Here is a 23,340-nt window from a genome sequence, read left to right as displayed (position 1 = left end):
ATTCTGTTACTGGCCTTTAATCTGTGCTTATGTGAAAAATAATATGTTCCATTTGTTTCACTAAGTAACATACCTATGGTACTAACTCTAAGATATCAATCAAAAAAATTTTTTTGGATGAATCAATTAATCTCAGTTTTACTATCTCTATGACCTTAAGCTATTTATTTAGGCTGAGTCTCAATTTTCTTAACCTTTGAATCACAATTGTGTCAGTCATTATCTAGGAATCATGGGAAAGTTATTTAAACTCTTTGTGCCTCAGTTTCTCCATTTGTAAAGTAGGGATATAAATATGTATCTACCTTACAAGTTGCTGTAAGGGTTAAGTACTAAAAGAAGTACCTGTTATAGAATTAATGCTAAATAAATATTTTCTATTTTTCTAAAGTATCTTAAGGCCTACATGTGATAAGTATACAAATTGCAGCTGTCATTATTTAATATTTTTGTATAATCTATTATTTGCACTGTTTCTTTTGCTGTCCATTGGGAAATATATTAATTTATATGAGTATTTGATACATTGGAAATTAACATGAAGTTTCTTCATATATAGTTTCTCTAGTAATAATTCTCTTTTCCTTAAAAATTAAAGGATAAGAAAAAATTGGCAAAGTGAAAATGGATATTTAAATTTTTAATTTTTTTCCCTCAGGGTCAATGACTGTATATTACGAGTAAATGAAGTAGATGTCCATGATGTAACACATAGCAAAGCAGTTGAAGCATTGAAAGAAGCAGGGTCTATCGTACGCTTATACGTAAAAAGACGGAAACCGGTATCAGAAAAAATAATGGAAATAAAGCTCATTAAAGGTCCTAAAGGTATAAAATAAATCAAACTAAGACCAATTAAGTAAGAAATCTCTGAGTTAAATATACCTATGAAGTTATTTATGACACATATTCTAAGATTACCAGTACTGGTAATCTACAGAATTTATGTGAATTTTTAGAATTTCTGCTATTTCTACTGATTTTTGTCTTAAGTAGAATTCTGCTTAAATAGTTTGAAGTCATGGATAATGCGGATATTAATTTGTGATCATTAATCCACAAAATATATTAAATGCAAGTACAGAGACTAAGTTAAAAGAAGATATGAGTGTGTCATTAGCAATTGCATCTCCAATAAGGACTGTTAAAATGTGATTTCTGAATTTTGAAAACATTGATGGAAAATAAAAGAAAACATTGATGGGATTGAGGATGAATAGATATATTGATTCCAATTTGTGACTTCATTGAAGAGGTGTTACTCTAACAAATGAAAAAAGGAATAGAGAGCTACAAATTTGGTAATGAAGCTGTGGGATTTATGAATTAAAGAAATGCTTTATTTAAAACTAAGTCATAGAATATTGGAAAAATAACAAAAGTATCCAAATTTCTGAAGTCTGTTCTCACCACAAACAATTTTATTTTTTTTTTCTCAATTGTTTTAAATTCGTAACGGTATTAAAAGTGTTAGTAAGAAGCACATTTATGATGGAAGCAAAAATGAAACAAATTTTACAACGTGTCTTTGAACTAACAAATGTATCTATAAAGAGACTTTAAGATTAACCTGGGAGAAAAAAAGGAACTTATTTGTAACTGTAGAAACACCTATATTTATCATTGTTACCTGGTTGCAGAACAAATACGAATTTAAAAGTAGCTAAATAGATTCTTTTCTATTTTAAAAACATTAGTGTGATGAAATTATCACCTTCTGTTTTTCAACCATTTCTTTCTGGACTTAAGTTCACATTTATTGATTAGATTCTATAACTAGTGTTTTCCAAACAGGTCTTGGGTTCAGCATTGCTGGAGGGGTTGGAAATCAACATATTCCTGGGGATAATAGCATCTATGTAACCAAAATAATTGAAGGAGGTGCAGCACATAAAGATGGTAAACTTCAGATTGGAGATAAACTTTTAGCAGTAAGTATAAGAAATCAATTGTTTTAAAAATCTTTTATTTTCCTTGAAATTTTATTCTAAAATTCCATGTAAAATTTTTTTCACAGTCAAAGTAATTTTATATTAATTTCAGGTGTACCGCATAGTGGTTAGACATTTGTATTATATAATTTAAGAAGTGATCCCCCTGACTAGTACCCAGCTGGCACTATACATAGTTATTCCCATATCATTGACTATATTCCCTATGCTTTATTTTACATCCCCATGACTATTTCGTAAATGCCAGTTTCAAACTCTTAAACCCTTCACCTTTTTCACCCTGCCCCCCAAACCCCTTCCATCTATCACCTCAACAAATTTAGTACCCATTTGACACCATACATAGTTACTACAATATTATTGACTATATTCCTTGTGCTGTACCCTACATCCACATAACTACTTTTTAACAACCAATTGGTACTTCTTAATCCCTTCCCCTTTTTTCACACACACCCCTGACTCCCCTCCTACCTGGCAACCTTTAAAATGTTCTCTGTATCTAGTATGAGTCTGTTTCTGTTTTCTTTGTTCATTTAGTTTGTTCATTAGATTCCACATACAGGTGAAATCATATGGCAGTTGTCTTTCTCTGTCTGACTTACTCCACTCAGTGCAATACCCTCTACGTTCATCCATGTTGTTGCAGATGGCAAGATTTCATTCATTTTTATAGCTGAGTAAGAATCCTTTGTATATATTTACCACCTCTTCTTTATTCATCCATTGGTGGGCACCCAGGTTGCCGCCATATCTTGGCTATTTGTAAGTAATGCTGTAATTAACATAGGGATGCATAGTCCCTTCGAAATAGTGTTTTGGGTTTCTTCAGATAAATACCCAGAAGTGGGATTACTGGGGGCTTCTTTGTCTCTTGTTATAGCCTTTGTTTGAGAGTCTCTTTTGTCTGGTATAATATAAGCTTTGCTGTCCCAGCTTCCCCCCCACCCCATTTTCATGAAATAACTTTTCCATCCCTTTACTTTTCATCTGTGTGTGTCTTTCCATCTGAAGTGAGTTTCTTGTGTGCAGCATGTGTAAGGGTTTTGTTTTCTTACCCATTCAGCCCTATGTCTTTTGATTGGAACATTTAATCTATTTATACTGAAAGTAATTGTTGATAGATACATTAGCTATTGCCATTTTATTCATAATTTTGATCTTTTTTTTTTTCATCTTAAAGAACTCCCTCTAACAATCTTTGTAATACTGGTTTGGTGGTGATGAACTCCTTTAGCTCTTTCTTGTCTGTGAAGCCCTTTATCTATTTTTTGATTTAAAATGATAGTCTTGCTTGGTAGAATACCCTTGTTTGTAGGTCCTTGCTTTTCATCATGTTGAATATTTCATGTGTATACCTTCTGGCCTACAAAGTTTCTATTGAGAAATCAGCTGAAAATGTTACAGGAGCTCCCTTGTAAGTTACCAGTTGCCTTCCTCTTGCTGCTTTTAGGATTCTGTCTTTGTCTTTAACCTTTGGCATTTGAATGATGAGGCGTCTTGGGATAGGCCTGTTTGGGTTCATCTTGTTTGGGACACTCAGCACTTTCTGGGCTTGTATGTCTATATCCTTTGCCAGGTTAGGGAAGTTTTCATCATTATTCGTTTAAATAAGTTTTAAATTCCTTGCTCTCTTTCTTCTTCTAGTACACCATGATGCAAATGTTGGTATGGTAGATGTCGTTTCAAAGGCCCCTTAAACTATACTCATTTTTTGGGATTCTTTTTTCTTGTTGCTGTCCCAATTAGGTGTTTCCTTCAGCGTTTTCTTCTAAATCTTTGATTCGATCCTCTGCTTCATCTAGTCTGCTGGTGATTACTTCTAGTGCATTCTTCATTTTAGTTATTGTATTCTTTACTTCTGATTGGTTCTTTTTTATCGTTTATATGCCCTTTCTTATGCTTGCTATCTCCTTGTTAAAGTTCTAAGCTCTTTGAACATCCTTATAACCATTGTTTTGAACTCTGTCTCTGATAGGTTGCTTGCCTCCATTTTGTTTAGTTCTTTTCTGGAGTTTTCTCCTGTTCTTTCATTTGGGACGTACTTCTTTGTTTCCTCATTTTGGCTACAACTCTGTGTTTGTTTCTATGTATTAGGTAGATCTGCTATGTCTCCCAGTCTTGGCCAGGTGGCCTTATGTAGTAGGTGTCCTGTGGTAGGTTCCCAGGTTACCTGCTTTGGGTGCTCTAGGAGTGTTCTTTGTGTGGGTTGTGTTTGCCCTCCCGTTATAGTTGAGTCTTGATTGCTATTGTCATGTCAGTGAGTGGGATTGGTCTTCAGGCTGATTGGCAGTGGGGTTTGGCCTCATTCACAGCTTACGCTACTGTGCAGGCAGCTTACCCCACTGAGTGGGATTTTCCCCAGTTTGCTCTGGTGCCTGTTGAGACCGCCCTTTGTGTGTGTCACTTGTGGGGTTAATTGGGTGGTACTCTGCTGTGGTCTACATCTAACTTCTAAGTATGTTGGTTCTGGGGCCCCTTGAGAGCGGCTCTGGTGCAGGCCCAGGTCACCCACTGCCTGTGACTGTCCGGGGGCTACCTGGTAGGGGCTATAAAGTGATCTGTGGTTGTTCGCTGCCTGTTCTAAACCTGGAGGCACACGGGAGAGGCCATGCTGTGAACCAAGGACAGCTGCCACCAGTACTGGGCCTCGATAGCTCCACAAAAAGTCAGGACATCCTGAGGCCTGCTCACACCTGTGAGGTCCCTTAAGGATCAGCCACTGATAAAGCCTTGTGTGGTGCACAAGTTGGGTGAGGCAGGGTCTCAAGGAGTCACTAGAGTGGGAAGAGTTGTATTCACCAGATTAATGTAGATTCTGGTTCAGTGCCAGTGCTGAGAGTGGAGCTACTCAATAAAAGTCTCAGAATACGAATACACCGAGGCCAGTTGCCACTCACCTGCAGACCATGGACTCCAGTAATTTTCCAAGAAAGAGTGCAGTACGGGTGGGGCTGGCTGCTTGCCAAGAAAGTGCCTTTGGCGTTGGCGGAGTTGGGTTCAGTAAGGGTTCCAGAGGAGCTCGGACGGATTCAGATTCAGATTTGGCCATGTGGCGAAGGGCTCAACACAGGAAAGATGGTGCCCATCTGCCAACTGCACAGGAGGAAGACCTTATACAGGGAAAATGGCAACTATCCTCTAGCCCTCGCCCAGAAGCCACACACCTCATTCAGCTCCCTACCCCTCCACCTCCCATATGCCTCTGACGCCCCCTGAACCACCATCTCTCTTATCACAGCCCAGGGTTAGTGACTGCAAGTGAGTGAGTCTATGCACGAGCCCTTTAAGAAGACATCTGGATTTCCCACAGCCTTCCATCCAACCAGATGTTTAGAAACCCCATTGTTTTTTGCAGCCAGATGTTGTGGAGGCTCTTCTTTCCAGTACCACTACTCCCGGCTGGGGAGCCTGGTGTAGGGGTTGGAGTCCCTCACTCCTTCCAAGGAAAACTCCACAGTTGAGGTATCCCTTCTGATCCTCAACCACTACACGGAGGTTTGGGGCCAGCTCATTTTGCCTCTCCGCCCCTCCTACCAGTCTTCTTTATATCCTTAAGGTATAAAACTTCTGTTCAGCGAGACTTCAGATGGTCTCCAGGTTGATTGTTCTATAATTTAGTTGTTATTTTAGTGTTTTCATGGAAGGAAGCATGCACAGTGTTGATCTACTTCACCATCTTGGATCTCCTTTAAAAATCATTTTGATAGCCTTTTTGTTTTTTCTTTCCTGACAGACACTGGAATTTCTAAGTGCCAAAAATATGTAAATGGGTGAATACTTGCCTTGCTTTCGTTGAAACCTGAAAAATGATTCTTGGTATTATCTTTATTTTCCATTTCATTTCCTCTAGCACTCCCCTCCTTTCACTTTCTTTATTTTCATTTTTCCTTATATTTTTTTTATTGAATGGTTAAGGGCTTGAAGGCACAAAATTATTTAATTATATTCCTTAGGTTCATGACACAATGTCATCCTTTGTAACCTTTTTCATTTTTACACTTAAATTATTTTATTTGTAATATAATGAAAACTACTAATGTCGTTACCCGATCTAAGAACTAGAAGGTCAACAATTTCTGTTTCTCATTCCTTTGCTTTTTAAAAATTGTTTAATCAGATATATATGCCTGTAATTTTTGTTTAGTATTGTTTTGAAATTTTTAAAAAGGCTTTTTTGCTATATGTAGTATTTTAATACTCTTTTTACTAAATATTCTGTTACTGCAACTTATCCATATTGCTGCCTAGAACTGAAGTTTATTCATTTCACCTCTACATAATAAAATAATATTCTATTCTGGGACTACACCACAATTTATCCAGTCTTCATCAGTAACTGTCTTAGCCCCTGTTCCCTAGAAAAATAAAACGTGAAGGAAACCTACTGTGCTAAGTAGGTATAAAGGGGAGCTAGAATCTCAGCGAAGCTAGAGTGAATGATAATGTAAAGTGAAGCAGAGAATGAGGGAAAGCCAATACCAGGTATTATGTTTCTGAGCTGGCTATAATGTTGTAAGAAAATGTAGCTGATTGCTTGTCATGTAGGACAGTGTTCCAGCTAGGTAATGTGGAACCATTAAACCTACAACGAGCCATCCAGGTAAAAGACAGGATTTATCTGCTGGCCGTTTTAGTCCCCTGTCTCTTTTTAGTTGGAATCTATTGTGTGACCCAGCTCCTCGAGGCAAATTCTAGGGAAGCCAGCTCCCTCACTCCATTGCACAGCACTTTTCCTGAACCCAGAAGTGGTGGGAAGAGCTACAACCTTGGTAGTCTAGACAGGTCAGACATGGGCTTCTGATGTGTTGCAGCTTTCACTATGAGGAACACATCAGCTGTGCCCAAGCCCAGCCTTTATTCCAGAAAAGATTAAAAGAGCTGGTAATGGTAGGAGACAAGGTGAGAGAGAGGAACAGTAGCCAGGAAGCAACTAACCAAGGCCTATGGGCATATAAGTTCAAGTTACACTGAAAAGGCACAAAATTAGGTCTGGTATAGTGGTGAGTTGGGTTCTTTCTTTCTTTTTTAATCTTTTTCTTTTGGGGTGTGGGGTATATTGTAAATAAGTCTGCTAGGAAGACCTGCAGGTGTGTTCTGGTGAACATCTACAGGATACAAGAGTTTCAATTCGATATTTACCTAAGAATTTAATGGCTCAAGTGGTATCAGTAACATTATAACGAAAACAACTGTTTTCCAAACTACTTGTAAAAAACTTATAATTCCATATAAACAATTCCTTTGTTCTGTATACTGTCCAGTACTGCTTATTGTTGCAGCAAGGAAATAGACTGATTATTTTTGAGTTAATGATGGGGGAAGAGAAAGGAGCTGACCTTGAAATACGTTTCTCTAACTCACAGCTGTGACTTGCCATTCTTTTCCCCAAGCTACAACCAACACCCCCTCATTATCACCTGTGCATGCGCGTGCGCGCGCACACATACACATACCCCAGTTCAAAACAAACTTCTTTCTCCACTGGGTTTCTCACTTTTTTTTTTTTTTAATTTCTTGGAGACTATGTTTTCCTTTATAGTTTCCCCAGAATCAATTTTAGTGGTAGGGAACCCGCAATTTATGTTAATTTACCAGTTAGTGAGGCCTTTGTTATCATAATTCCACTGAAATTATTCAATTCTTAGTTCTCATCTTAATTGATATATCAAGCATTTGACACACCTTCTTACTTCAAACACTTTTTCCATTTTGCCAAACACTCATCTTCTATCTTGGTATTTCTCTTACCTTACTAGTCATTTTCCATTCTCCTTTTTGGTGCATGTTCTCCCTAATCTCTTCAACATTGAAGTGATCCAGGACTCAGTCCTTGTATATTTTCTCTTCTCTCTTTAATACATGATCAGATAACTTACTGGGTCTCATTTGCATGTGATAAGGATAAGTATTGTTTTCTGAACTTTAGTTATTCATTTTTACACACACACACACACACCTTTTGCGCTTGGATGAAATATAAAAATTTTTGACATTGGTTCTTATGAAAACATTTGAAAAGTCCTAAGAGATTTTAACTGGTCTCTTTTTTGTATATCTCAAGAGTCATCTCAAATTTATCTAAAGATGAACTTCTGAGTCCCTCCCCACTTGCCTCCAAATCCTGCTCCTTGCACAGTCTGCACATCTCATTAAATGGGAACTTTTTCCTTCTATTTGCCCAGGTCTAAAACTTTAGGATAGTCCTCTTTCTATCACAGTCCACATTGAATTCCTTAGCAAATCTTGTTAGTTCTTTTATCAGTTATCTAATGCTGCCTTAAAAAAAACACCAAAACTAGTGGCTGAAACAACAGCAATCATTTATTTGCTTACACTTTTTCAATTTGGGTAGGGTTTAGCCAGGAAAATGTGTCTCTACTCCACATAATTTCAACTAGGGTGGCTCAACTTGGACGGGGATCTATTTCCAAGTTGGCTCACATATGGCGGACAACTTGTTGTTGGCTGTCAGCTGGTAGATCAACTGGGGCTTTAGCCAGGTGTTTAATCCTTTGCGTGGCTGTGTTGGGTTTCTCACAGGATGGTGGCCAGGTTCCAAGAGGGGCATACCAAGAGTGAGATGTGCAAGAAGACAAGCTCCAGTGTATGGCATTTATCAATCCTCTCTTTGCATCACATTTACAAATGTGTCATTGGCTAAAGCTAGTTATATGGCCAACCAAGACACAGTATAGGAAGGGATTTTACAAGGGTGTGAATCACAAGATGCATGGCTCATTGCAAGCCACCAAAGGGAACAGTACACCACAGCTATATATTTCAAAATGTAGGCAGTCCTCATTATACACGGTAGTTTGGGACCATGAAAATGACCATGCAGGGGGAACCCTGCAAAGCAATAAATAATCAATAGGGAAAGTTACAGTTGTTCTGTGACCTTTAGAAACTTTTGTGAAAATGTTAACTCTCCTACTATTGATTATAAAGGTACAAATTAGGGCAATGAAAAATACACAAAAATGATTACCAGGGGTACCAAAAAATGTATGTACATGACTTGTATTCATCTTTTGTTATCGGTATATATTATTACAATTTTAATATGTTTTTTCCTTTCTTAAAATGTGTATACGTTTTTTGGCACCCTCTGTATTTGTGTAATAAATTGTAATTTAAAATCCTAGACACATTTATAGTGTTTTATTTCTTTGCCAAAAAAAATTTTTACCAAAAAGAAGACCAATGTAAACCTAAAGCTAGTAGGAGGGAAGAAAATAATAAAAATTTGAGCAGAAATTAATGAAAGAGGGAATAGGAAAACCATAGGTAAGATCAACAAACCCAAAACTTCGTTCTTTAAAAAGTCAACAAAATTGACAAACCATTAGCTAGTAAAAAAGAAGATTCAAATTTCTAAAAATAGGAGTGAAAGAGGCTATAAGGGAATACTTTCATTTATGAACAACTGTATGACAAAACATTAGATAACTTAGATGAAATGGACAGATTTCCTAGAAAGACAAAAACTACCGTTTGTGTTCAACGTTGTGCTAATAGCCAGGACAATAAGAAAAGGGCATTCAGATTGGGAAGGAAGAAGTAAAACTATATTTGCAGAATAATATATCATATTGTATGTTAAAAATCCTAGGAACCTACTAATAAAACTAATAAACAAGTCCAGTAATCTTGCAGAAGATACTATCACTACCTAAAAATCAATTCTGTTTTATATAGAATATAAATGAAAGGCCAATAAATAATTGAAAAACTCTCAACTTGACTATTCACAATGAAAATACAAATTTAAATATACTAGATGTACAAATTAAAACATGGATCATTTTGCAGACTTTTTTGATAAATCAGTAATATTCAGTGTTTGCAAATGTCTGAGTATATGAGTACTCTCACATTCTGTGGTAGTGGGTATAAACTTACCAAAGCCATTTACTTAGAAAAACAGTTTAAATATCTATTAAGATTGGAATGGCTTAATAAATTATGGTACAACTATACAATGGGGTACTATGAAACAGTTTTTAAAATGAGGTAATTCCACATGTCCCTACATTGAATGAGCTCTAAGATTAAAAATCCAGTTGCAGAACAATAACTTTAACATGGTCTCATTTTCTTTAAGAAAAAGAAAAATCTAAAATATACCCACTCATTCCTAAATGCCTAAGAGTGGAAGGCTTGAGGAATTGGGAGGAATCGAGGCTAGAATCAAGATTGGTTATTTTATTAACATACATAAAGAGTTTCATTTATCACAACTTCCTAATATCATAAACATTAAAAATGGATGTTTTCTTTTCACATACCTTTATGTTCCTTAAATCAGTCCTGCGTTATCCCTGTTTTTAGGTATAGTTGTTTATAACCAAAAAGCAGAAAGTAAGTAAAATGCCTTAAATGTTTTGGGGATTTTCTTTTAGGTGAATAGTGTGTGTTTAGAAGAAGTTACTCATGAAGAAGCAGTAACGGCCTTAAAGAACACATCTGATTTTGTTTACTTGAAAGTGGCAAAACCCACAAGTATGTATATGAATGATGGCTACGCACCACCTGATATCACCACCTGTAAGTCTGTTTGCTTTAATCTATGTTATATATAAATATTTTTAAAGGAGTTATTAAACATTTTAACCTAATAGTTTTTAAAAATCAATTTCATAATCGGGGAGGGGAAGCTTTTTCACTTTTACTATTTTACAGCAGCAATTATTTTTTAACATGTAAAGCATTGATTCTGAAACTTTTATGTAAATAATAGTTACCAAAGGTATTTGCAAATAATGCAAATTCTTGTTTTGGAATGGTGTATAGAAATTTACTTCAACAAGCAAAATAATTCTAATGCTTCTGGTGCTGCTGGTTCAGGGATGCACTTTGAGAAACATTATTTTAAAATACAGTGTTTGTAAAACTTGGGCTTTTCTTTACTCTCAACTATGTGCGCACAAGGTCCTAGTGTATTGCCTAACTATTTGTGTGCAGTACATTTGTTGCCTAAAATTGAATTGTTAGAAAGTACTTACGTAATTTTATTTTCTGTTTGATTTCCAATTTTTTTGATGTACAAGCTGAGATGACATTTAAATATATTTTTAATGTGTTTGTGTTTGTTGAAAAATGGAAGTTTTGTTTGGTGCATTGAGTTGATATTATTAGGTTGGTGCAAAAGTAATTGTGGTTTAAAAAGTTAAACATAATTGCAAAAACTGCAATTACTTTTGCACCGACCTAATAGAAGCACCCATGTGTAATAAAGTTCTTAAATGTACTCTTTGTAATCAGCTTTCCCAAGTTTTCCTTATTAAATTGTAGAATTTTAGAGGTATTTTGATTTTGCACGTGGCAGTGTTTTCATTTTTAAACTTATCAAACTCCATTACCATCAATAATATAAGTTAAATACACATTATATTTTGAAATGTATATACTCTTCTCCAGTTATATGTCTTTTTATCTGCTCATTGAGTCATTAATTAATCAAGTATAACTAAATTATTTCACTAATAGTATTCAGTCTCTCTAATGTACAGGGATGATGTCTTATATTTGTGTCAGAAAAGAACTTTGCTAATTGTTTAAAATTCTTGCATTCAGTTGATCTTACACACATACTTTATATAAAGTCTTTATGTATTTTCATTTGTGATTAGAGATGTGAATTCAATAATAAGCTATTTTATTCACCAATTTAAGTATCAATCTTAATTATTTATTATGCTGCCTTGTCTGTTCAAGACAACTATATGCATTACTCAGCAATAATAAAGAATGAAATCTTTCCATTTATGGCAACGTGGATGAACCCAGAAGGTATTATGCAAACTGAAATAAGTCAGGCAGAGAAAGACAAATGCCATATGAGTTCACTTATATGTGGAATCTAAAAAAACAAACAAACAAAAACCAAATGAGTAAAATAAAACAGAAACAGACCCAGAGAATGAGCTGATGGTTGCCAAAATGGAGGAGAGTGAGGGACAGAAAAAAAGAGAAAACTATGTGCACATTTGTGACAGTTGTTCCACAAATTAATAATTGGTGTCCTGTTTATGGCCGGATATACAAATAGCCAGGCTGCTTCTTACAAATATGTTGAACTGAAAAAATGTTTTTTATTGAGTTACCCTTTTTATTTATAATAATGACATTTTAAAAATAGAAAAGCTAGTTTTAAAGAATAGTAGTGAAATAATAGTTTGTTGTTTTCCCTATAGGCATAGGTAGGCTATTTCTTTTTTTCCTTTCATCTGTTATTGAAATAATAAAGCATTGTAAAAAAAAGTTGAAGTTTACCTTGCTAGTTCAGCTTTATCATAATGTTCTGTTATCATTCCCCTCTCTTCTTAAGCAACTGCAGTTATGAATTTTGTTGTATATTCCCAGTCCATGTTCATACTACATATGCAGTCCATAAATAATTTATTTGTATGTGCTTTTTATAAGTATTTGTGTTTAAAAACTTTTTATATAGATATTTTTACCTTTCAGCTCTTCTGAAACTCTTGCCATCAGACTATTCAACTTACTACCTCTCCCTTATGTTGCTAGTCATGTGCCCTCCTTGTCAATATGGCTTTATCCACTGAAAATTTTAGTGTCTGGTCCATTGTCCTTTTTGCTACTACTGTTTATGTTGTCATTCTTAGTGATGTCCAGCAAAAATCCAACTGGTGATTCATTCAACAGCCTGGCATCTTTGTTCCCCAGTCTCTTTCTTTCTAATTATCCTGTCCTCCACTCCAGCTCAGATATATGCTTCCACGATAATAATTTAGATCTTATTATCAGTACCTTTACCACCTCTAAAATCTTGAGTTAAATCATTCCATTTTCTGACTACGTTTCTCAGTTCATTTACCCCATTCTAAAATTCATCCTCATGTTGACCTTCAATCATTTAACATTATCACTTTATTGCACCTTGTGTCTCCACTTGTCTACTTTTTAGCTTAGCTTCCAGAATTTGTCATGATATTTACTGCCTTGCACATATCTTCTCTCTTGCCCCCTCCTTCACTGGCAGAATACTAACTAACACTGGTCACATTGCTGTCTTTCCCCTTTCCTGCTCCCTAAAAAGCAGAAAGTGACTAGACAGAAGCACAAAATTGTAATTTAAGTTAATGACCATAAATCTCAGATGGGACCACACTCTTATGGTTGTAATCAAAATATGTACCCAGGAATAAAAGTAGGTTTATTACTAAAAAAGAAAGTTAATTGGCTCTGACAGAGAACATAGTTACTCTGCTGACATTAAAATGCTTATGCTTTTGCATTATATGTCATCTCACTTTTAATTTACATTGTCTTCAACTGGAAGGCTTTGTTAAACTTCTGATTTTGTCACAAATCTCTTACCGCTTTTACTTCAAGCTCTTCTACTTCTCTCCCAAACCCTGGAGGGCTTGGGAATTAACCTTGATAGCTAAGGACAATAAATTAGGCTCCCTTGTTTTGTAGTTCTCTGGGGAATCTTCTTACCTAGGATTTTAGATACAGGAAATAGCATTGCATTTTTGATACTTCTTTGGGGCTGTCATTTCTCTGTTAGAAACATGAATTTTCAGTTGCTGCTGTGTGAAATACTATGCCTTACATGAGAGAATGAGTCCTCCAGAAAGGATCCATTGAATAAACGCACAGTCTGGATATGGCAAGGAGAAAAGAAAGGTACATTTTCTGGTTTGGGCAGTTGACTGAATTTGTTATCCAGCTATTTTGCTGTTGTTCCATCCAGACTTGATAATGCAGCAAAGAAATTGGAGTCAAAATCAGTGAACTCTGGACTTTAAAAAGCTAGTGAATGTAGAGGTTCACATGAGTGTCTGTTGCTTTAGGGCAGCATACCAGTTCCCTTGAAAATCACAGATATTCTTGCATTATCACCTAGGAAAGACCTTGGACTTTCAAAATCAAGAGCCATTAGTAGAAAGTACATTGGCTCAAATGCAATATGGATCTTATATGTATCAACTGGACAGGAAACAACTGCTATAGGACACTGCAAGCCGTGTTTCCCCAAAAATAAGACCTAACCGGACCATCAGCTCTAATGCGTCGTTTGGAGCAAAAATTAATATAAGACCCGGTCTTATTTTAATATAATGTAAGACCGGGTATAATATAATATATAATATATTATATAATGTAATATAATATGACATAATAATATGAAGGAATCTTGGGTGCATTCAAGTTTTGGCAATTATGATTAAAACTGCTATAAACGTTAATGTGCAGATTTTTGTGTGGACATAGTTTTCATTTCATTTAGGTAAATACCATGGACTGCAACTGCTGGATCATATGATTGGAATATGCGCTTTTATAAGAAACTGCCAAACTGTCTTCCAAAGTAACTGTACCATTTTACGTTCCCACCAGCAAAGTATGAGAGTCCCTAATGCTCCATATCCTCACTAGCATTTGGTATTACCAGTTTTCTGTATTTGGTCATTCTAACAGATGTACAGCATTATCACATTGTTGTTTTAATTAGCATTTTCCTGATGACATATGATGTGGACTGTCTTTTCATATGCTCATTTTCCATCTGTATATCTTCTTTAGTGAGGTGTCTGTTAAAGATTTTTGGCCCTTTTTTATATTTTATTTTCTATTTTTCAATTATAGTTGACATGCAATATTATATTAGTTTCAGGTGTATGTTATAGTGATTAGATATTTGTGTACCTTACAAAGTGATCAGCCCAATAAATCTAGTACTCATCTGACACCATACATAGCTCTTACAATATTGACTGTATTCTGTATGCTGTACTTTACATATTTTGGCATGTTCTAAAATCAGGTTTTTTATTGTGTTTTTTGGGCTAATAGTCCTTTATCAGATATCTTTTGCAAATATTTTCTCCCAGTCTGTGACTTGTCTCTTTATTCTCTAGACAGTATCTTTCACAGAGCATAAATATTTAATTTTAATGAAGTCTAGCACTTGTCAATTCTTTCTTTCATGGATCATGCCTTTGGTGTTGTAGCTAAAAGTCATTGCAACAAACAGCCTGTCTTGGCTCATGCTGCAGATTTCCCTAAAATCTCTCAAAGGTTAACAAACCCTGAACAAGTAGCATCTGGCCTCAGATTGCCCCTACTTCTTGCTAAGTAGCCCCAAGCCCAGCACTAACAGCAGCCAGCTTCAGTTCACACTTTAGCTTCTGCCAGGCACCTCCCAGCCCATTGTGGGTGGAAGACATCTGCAGATTGCTTTGTGGCTCATGCCAGGTGGCCTAAGGCAGGGTGTCGGTGGAAGCTGAACTTGGCCTGTGTAGGAACCTACAAAGGAGGCTCCAGGGCTGGCACGCCTGGTGGCCAACTTCAGACTGTGCTGGAGCACCATTCGGCTGCCTCTGCAGTTGACACACTCAAAGGGCAGACTGGAAAGGCAACAGAACCCTGCTAAAGTGAATCCTCCATAGGGTCAGCCCCTGCACAGCAACTCCTCCATTGTAATCACGACCAGACCTCACAACCAATCAGCATGAGGGTCAGTCCCTCCCACTGATGTTCATACAGCACCAAGGCTTAACTACAACACATCACCCACATAAGGGACACACCTCCAGAACATGCATGGCTCAGCTGACCAGGGAGACAGAACCTTGGGCCCCACAGGTTACCTACTTCATAAGGCCACTCTACTAAGAATGGTAGACATTGCAGCTCTACATAATAGATAGAAACAAACACAGGAAGGCAGCGGAAATGGGGAAACAAAGAAACATGTCCCAAACGAGAGAACAGAACAAAGCTTAAGAAAAAGAACTTAACAAAATGGAGGCAAGCAGTCTACCAAATGCAGAGTTCAAAACACTGGATGCCCAATGATCTCAGTGAAAACTTCAACAAAGCAATGGGAAACACAACAGAGATGGAAAACACAAAAAGAACCAGTCAGAAATGAAGAATACAATAACAAATGAATACATTAGAGGAAATCAACAGTAGATTAGATGAGGCTGATGTTCAAATAAGCAATTTGGGAGATAAGGTACCATAAAACATCCAATCAAAAGCAACAAAAAGAATCCAAAAAAAAGAAAAATGAGGATAGTTTATGTGACCTCTGAAATAACATCAGGCATACCAACATTTGCATCATAAGGGTATGAGAAGAAGAGAGAGAGCAAGGGATTTAAAACCTGTTTGAAGAAATAATGACAAAAACTTCCATTATCTAGCAAAAGAAATAGACATACAAGCCCAGGAAGTGCAGAGAGTCCCAAACAAGATGAACCCACACCAAGACACATCATCATTCAAATGCCAGAGATTAAAGACAAAGAGAGAATCTTAAAAGCAGCAAGAGAAAGGCAGCTAGTTACTAATGAAGGAGCTCTGATATGATTGTCAGCTGATTTCTCAACAGAAACTTTGCAGTCCAGAATGGATTGGCATGAAGTAGTCAAAGTGATGAAAAGCAAGGACATAAAACCAAGATTTTTCTTCTACCCAACAAAACTATCATTTAAAATTGAAGGACAGATAAAGAGCTTCCCAGACAGGAAAAATTTAAAAGAGTTCATCAACACCAAAGCAGTATTGCAAGAAATGTTAAAGGGACTTCTTGAAGAAGAAGATAAAAATATGAATAATAAAATGGCAGTAACTACATATTTATCAACAATTACTTTCAATGTAAATTGATTAAATGCTCCAATCAAAAGATAGGAGGGCTGAACAGATAAGAAAACAAAACCCTTACACATGTTGTGTACAAGAGACTCACTTCAGATGGAGAGATACACACAGGAAGAAAGTAAAAGGATGGAAAAAGATATTTCATGAAAATGGAAACAAACAACAAAAAAGACTGAGGTAGCAATGCTTATGCCAGACAAAAGAGACTCTAAAACGAAGGCTATTACAAGAGACAAAGAAGGACCCAGTAATCCCACTTCCAGGTATTTTTCCCACTTCCAGGTATTTATCCCACTTCCAGGTATTTATCCAAAGAAATATAATCCCACTTCCAGGTATTTATCCAAAGAAAACTAAAACACTATTTCGAAGGGACTGTGTATTCCTATGTTAGTTGCAGCATTATTTACAAATAGCCAAGATATGGAGGCAACCTGGGTGTCCATGAATGGATGAATGGATGACGGAGAGGTGGTACATATATATATATATATACAATGGAATATTACTCAGCCATAAAGATGAATGCAGTCTTGCCATCCGCAACAATAATGGATTGACCTAGAGGGTATTGTGCTGAGTGGAGTAAGTCAGACAGAGAAAGACAAATACCATGTGATTTCACTTGTATGTGGAATCTAATGAACAAAATAAAAAACAGAAACAGACTCATAGATACAGAGAACATTTTGATGGTTGCCAGATAGGAGGGAGGTTGCGGGAATGGGTGAAAAATGTGAAGGGATTAATAAGTACAAATTGTAGTTAAGAAATACTCATGGGGAAGTAAAGTATAGCATAGGGAATATTAATAATATTGTAATAACTCTATGGTGTCAGGTGGGTACCTGATTTATAAAGGTGATCACTTCTTAAGTTATATAAATGTCTAATCACTGTGACTAAAATAAATATAATATTGTATGTCAATTTTAATTGAAAAATAAAGTATTAGAAAAAGATCAAAAACTTTCTTCTACAAAATAATAATAATATAAAGTCATCGCCAAACCCAAGGTAATCTAGATTTTCTCCTCCTGTCTTTATCTTCTAGGACTTTTATAGTTTTGCATTTTATCTTGAGGTCCGTGATCCATTTTGAGTTAATTTTTGTAAATAAGGTTTCTGTCTAGATTCATGTGCATGTGGATGTCCAGATATTCCAGCACCATTTCTTAAAGAGAGTATCTTTGCTCCATTATATTGCCTTTGATTCTTTGTCAAAGATCAGACGGCTATATTTATATGGGTCTATTTCTGGATTCTCTATTTTATTCCATTGAGCTGTTTTTCTGTTCTTTTGCCAGTACCATTATCACACTGTCTTGATTACTGTAGCTTTATAGGAATTCTTGAATTTAGTGTTAGTCCTCCAACTTTGCACTTCTCCCTCAATATTGTCTTGGCTTTTCTGGGTCCTTTGCTTCTCCATATAAACTTTAGAATCAGTTTGACAATATCCACAAAATAACTTGCTGGTATTTTGATTGGGTTCACATTGAAGTTTTATAAAAAACTGCCAAACTGTCTTCCAGAATAGCTGTACCATTTTGCATGCCCACCAGCAAAGTCTGAGAGCCCCTCTTGCTTCATATCCTCTACAGATCAAGTTGGGAAGAACTACTATCTTGACAATATTCAATCTTCCTATCCATGAACATGGAATATCTACCATTTATTTAGTTCTTTTTTGATAGCTTTCATCAAAATTTTGTAGCTTTTCTCACATAGATCTTATATATATTTTGTTAGATTTATACCTAAGTATATCATTTTATGGGGTGCCAATATAAATGGTATTGTGTTTTTAATTTCCAATTCCACTAGTTCATTGCTGGTGTGTAGGAAAGCAGTTGACTTTTATATATTAACCTGTATCTTGCAACCTTGCTGTGATTACTTATTAGTTCCAGCAGTTGTTTCTCTGTTTTGTTTTTTTGGTCAGTTCTTTCAGATTTTCTACATAGATGATCATGACATCTATGAAGAAAACCAGTTTTATTTCTTCTAAATCTATATAACTTTTACTTTTCTTGTGTTACTGAATTAACTAGGACATTCCTCACTTGATACTAAACTTAATGGTAAAGTTTCAAGCTTCTCACCATTAAGTATGATATTAGCTATGCAATTTTTGTAGATTTTTTTTATCAAGTTGACAACACTCCACTCTATTCTTACCCTGTTTTCCCGAAAATAAAACCTAGCCAGACAATCAGCTCTAATGCGTCTTTTGGTGCAAAAATTAATATACGACTCAGTCTTATATCATATATCATATCATGTATCATATCATATTATATCATATTATAAAGACCAGGTCTTATAGTAAAATAAAATCGGGTCTTAATTTTTGCTCCAAAAGACGCATTAGAGCTGATTGTCCAGCTAGGTCTTATTTCTGGGGAAACAAGGTAGTTTACTGGAAGTTCTTATTATAAATTGATATTGGATTTTGTTACATGCCTTTCTATGCCTGTTGATGTGATCATATAACTTTTCCACTTTAGTGTGTTAATGTTGATGTAATTGATTTTTTTAATGTTGAACCAGCTTTTTATACCTGGGATAAATCTCAGATGCTTGTGGTGTATGATTCTTTTTATACATGTTGAATTTGATTTGCTAATATTTTGTTGAAGATATTTCCATCTATGTTCATGAGAGCTATCCTGTAGTTCTTTTTCCATGTAATTTCTTCATCTGGTTTTGTTAATAGCGTAATGCTGGCCTCATAGAATGAGTTAGGAAATATTTCCTTGGCTTCTGTCAGCTGGAAGAGAGTACAAAAAATTAGTATACGTGGGACGTCATCAAAATGCCAGCGTGAGGTGAGCCTCTGGAAATCTCCCCTGAAAATTACAACAAATTGAAAAACTGTAACTCCACAAAGGACTCCCTGCACAGCAGACAGGCAAGACAAAGAGGCTCACTACTGAATTTACCTAAAGGTGGGCAAGTTGCGCAATCAGGAGAGGAGGGACGGGAGAAGTGCGGAGACGGAGCCGGGCGGGCGCAGGATGCAGACGGAGCTCAGTGCTCCCAGCTCACTGCATCCCGGAACTACGGCAGCTGCGGGAGAGAGAAGAAACGTATAACACAGGGCCTGAGGGGACATCGTATAACACGGCTGATCCCAACGCTTACGGCAGAGACCTCGGAGCAAAGACTGAGGGAAGAAGGCTGAAAACCGTGGTTTAAGCCCTTACTGCTGCAGAGAATGGAAGCCTTAGGCACTGAAACTAGCCACCCCCTCACTCTCCCAGAACTCGCCCCGCCCCCACCTGCCCAGTGCTAGAAGCAGAACAGTAGCAGTGTCAGATCAAAAGAACAGAATATTTGCAGTTCTGAGAACTGTGATCCGCAGACACAGACTCACAGCCCAACTAGTTCCGGCAAAGGGGAGGGAGTTGTGGATGCAGGACCAGCTGTGGTGGTGGTCGCCGCCATTGCTCTGGGCCAATTCTCACAACTCACCTCGCCCCTCGCCCCACCTATCTGGGTGGATCCCTGCAGGAGTAAATAGAACTGCTGAAAAACACGGGCTCTGAATCTGGTGCAGGAAGAGCTTTGGAACTTCAAAAGCTCTCCGCATACCCAAAGGGTCACGGTGCCCTAACCCAGGCGAACCTTAACAGAGGAGAAGCCCACCTTCCAGGGAATCCCCCCATTGTGTGAGAAGCTGGAATAGTGCAGAGGAAACATAACACTACAGTGTGAGAGAGAAAAACAGTCTGCCGTCGGAGAGAAAATAAAACATTCTACAAACCTACTGGAAAACAAAAGATAGATCTCTTCTTATCAACCTATTGCAGAATCTACTCCTGTAGATGTCTAGGAAGAGAAACAATAAATCATTAATTGCCATGAATAACCAAGGCAACAGGACAGCTCAGGAAAAAAAATGAAAAGTCTCCAGAAAATGAACTCAAAGATACGGAAATATGTGACTTAAATGACAGAGAATTCAAGATAGTAGTTCTGAAAAAACTCAGTGAGATGCAAGAAAACATAGAAAGGCAATTTAGTGAAATCAGAAACACAATCAAAAAACAACATGAACATTTTACCAAAGAGATTGAAATTTTAAAAAAGAACCAAATAGAATTTCTGGAGATTAAGAACTCAATAGAAGAAATTAAGAATGAAATAGCCATCTTATGTAGTAGAGTTAACCAGATGGAGGAAAGAATCAGTGACATCGAAGATAGAAACCTGGAAATGACACGGATGGAAGAAGAGACTTGAGAATTAAAAGAAATGAAAGAACTGTACAAGAACTTTCTGACTCCATCAGAAAGAGCAATATAAGAATAATGGGCATATCAGAAGGAGAAGAAAGAGAGAAGGGAACAGAGTATATTCAAACAAATAGATGATGAGAACTTCCCAAACTTGTGCAAAGAACTGGATCCTCGAATTCAAGAAGCAAATAGAACACCTAATTACCTCAACCCTAACAGGCCTTCTCCAGGGCACATTGTATTGAAGCTGTCAAAAATCAACGACAAAGAAAGAATCCTCAAGGCAGCCAGGGAATGGAAGACGGTAACCTAAAAAGGAAAGCCCATTAGATTATCATCAGATTTCTCAGCAGAAACTCTACAAGCCAGGAGGAAGTGGAACCAAATATTCAAACTATTGAAAGAGAGAAATTACGAGCCAAGAATAATATACCCAGCAAAGATGTCCTTTAGATATGAAGGAGGAATATAGACCTTTCCAGACATACAGAAGCTGAGGGAATTTTCTAATACATGACCTTCACTACAAGAAATACTAAAGAAGGCTATTCGACCACCATCAACTGGGACAATCTGTGGCAACCAAAACATAAACGGGGAGAGTAAAGGCCTGAACCAGAATATAGGAATGGGGAAAGTAGGCATGCTGAAGAAAATGGAATACTCTAAATATCAAACTTTCTTTTACATAAACTTAAGGGTAAACACTCAAAAAAATTCCAGAACTGAAATACATACTGTAATAAAAGAAGGAACAAAGGGAAACATCATAGAATATCACCACACAGAAATAATAGAGAACAACAAAAAGGCAAAGAAACAATGGAGACACAGTCTTACCAGAAAACTAAAGATAGAATGATAAGAAATCCTCACATATCAATAATCACCTTAAATGTAAATGTACTGAACTCACCAATAAAAAGGTACAGAGTAGTAGATTGGATCAAAAAACTAAACCCTACCATATGCTGTCTCCAAGAGACACATCTCAGCTACAAGGACAAGCATAGACTCAAAGTGAAAGGGTGGATGGAAATTGACACTCCAAGAAAATGGTATTCAGAGAAAACCAGGTGTATCCATAGTGATATCAGATGAAACAGACTTCAGGATAAAAAAGGTAACAAGAGACAAAGATGGACATTTCATAATGGTAAAGGGGACTATACAACAAGAAGACATAACAGTCATCAATATTTATGTCCCCAATCAGGGAGCACCGAAGTATACCAAGCCACTACTAACAGAACTAAATGGAGAAATTGACCAAAACACAATTATACTAGGGGACCTAAATACATCATTGACAGCTATGGATAGATCATCCAAACAGAAAATAAATAATGAAATAGCAGCCCTAAATGACACATTAGATGAAATGGACATAATTGACATTTATAGAGCACTTCACCCTAAAACATCAGACTATACATTTTTTTCTAGTGTGCATGGAATATTCTCAAGGATAGACCATACATTGGAACATAAAAGTAACCTCAGCAAATTTAAGAAGATTGAAATCATACCAAGCATATTTTCTGATCACAGGGCTTTGAAATTGGATATCAACTGCAAAAAGAAAGCAGGAAAAACCGGAAATGTGAAAAACTGAAGCCCTTTGCTCTACCTTCAGGAACACGACAGGGCTGTCCCCTATCACCTCTGCTTTTCAGTGTCGGAAGTCCTCACCAGAGCAATCAGGCAAGAGAAAGAAATAAAAGGCATCCAAATTGGGAATGAAGAAGTTAAATTGTCACTCTTTGCAGATGACATGATGCTATATAGTAATCCCTAAAGACTCCACCAAAAAGCTATTAGAAACAATCAATGAATACAGTAAAGTTGCGGGCTACAAAATCTATGTACAAAAGTCCATGGCATTCCTATATACTATCAATAAAATCTCAGAAAAAGTAATTAAAAAAACAATTCCTTTTGCAGTTGCAGCGAAAAGAATGAAATACCTAGGAATAAACTTAACCAAAGATGTGCAAGACCTGTATGCTGAAAACTACATTTTTAAAAGAAATTGAAGAAGACACAAAGAAATGGAAAGACATTCCGTGCTCATGGATTGGAAGAATCAACATAGTTAAAATAGCCATATTTCCCAAAGCAGTACTGAGATTTAATGCAATCCCCATCAAAATCCCAATGGCATTTTTTAAAGAATAGAACAAAAAATCATCAGATTTGTTTGGTACCACAAAAGACCCCGAATAGCCAAAGCAATCTTAAGCAAAAAGAACAATGCTGGAGGTATCACATTCTCTGACTTTATTTTGTACTACAAGGCAGCAATAATCAAAACAGCATGGTATTGGCAGAAATACAGACACATAGACCAATGGAATAGAATTGAGAACTCAGAAATAAAACCACATAAATATGGACAGATAATTTTTGACAAAGAAGCAGAAAGCATACAATGGAGAAAGACAGCCTCTTTAATAAATGGTGCTGGGAGAATTGGAAAGCCACGTGTAAAAGAATGA

At 36.5% G+C, this 23,340-nt stretch overlaps 1 protein-coding gene across 19 annotated transcripts in view; it reads left to right on the top strand.

Annotated features, from left to right (window-relative positions):
• The window catches only part of DLG1 (discs large MAGUK scaffold protein 1), a 238,327-nt gene that overhangs the window by 137,599 nt on the left and 77,388 nt on the right, over positions 1 to 23,340 (top strand). For all 19 annotated transcript variants that reach the window (XM_033128021.1, XM_033128025.1, XM_033128009.1 and 16 more), the window contains 3 exons: positions 659 to 828; positions 1,795 to 1,931; positions 10,358 to 10,502. In XM_033128021.1, the coding sequence (XP_032983912.1) occupies positions 659 to 828; positions 1,795 to 1,931; positions 10,358 to 10,502 (452 nt within the window). The remainder of the gene's footprint in view (positions 1 to 658; positions 829 to 1,794; positions 1,932 to 10,357; positions 10,503 to 23,340) is intronic.

Source organism: Rhinolophus ferrumequinum, chromosome 2 (genome assembly GCF_004115265.2).
Source record: "Rhinolophus ferrumequinum isolate MPI-CBG mRhiFer1 chromosome 2, mRhiFer1_v1.p, whole genome shotgun sequence".
Taxonomy (NCBI): domain Eukaryota; kingdom Metazoa; phylum Chordata; class Mammalia; order Chiroptera; family Rhinolophidae; genus Rhinolophus; species Rhinolophus ferrumequinum.
Note: the sequence above shows the minus strand (reverse complement) of the source record. Positions and strands in the feature narration are given on the sequence as shown.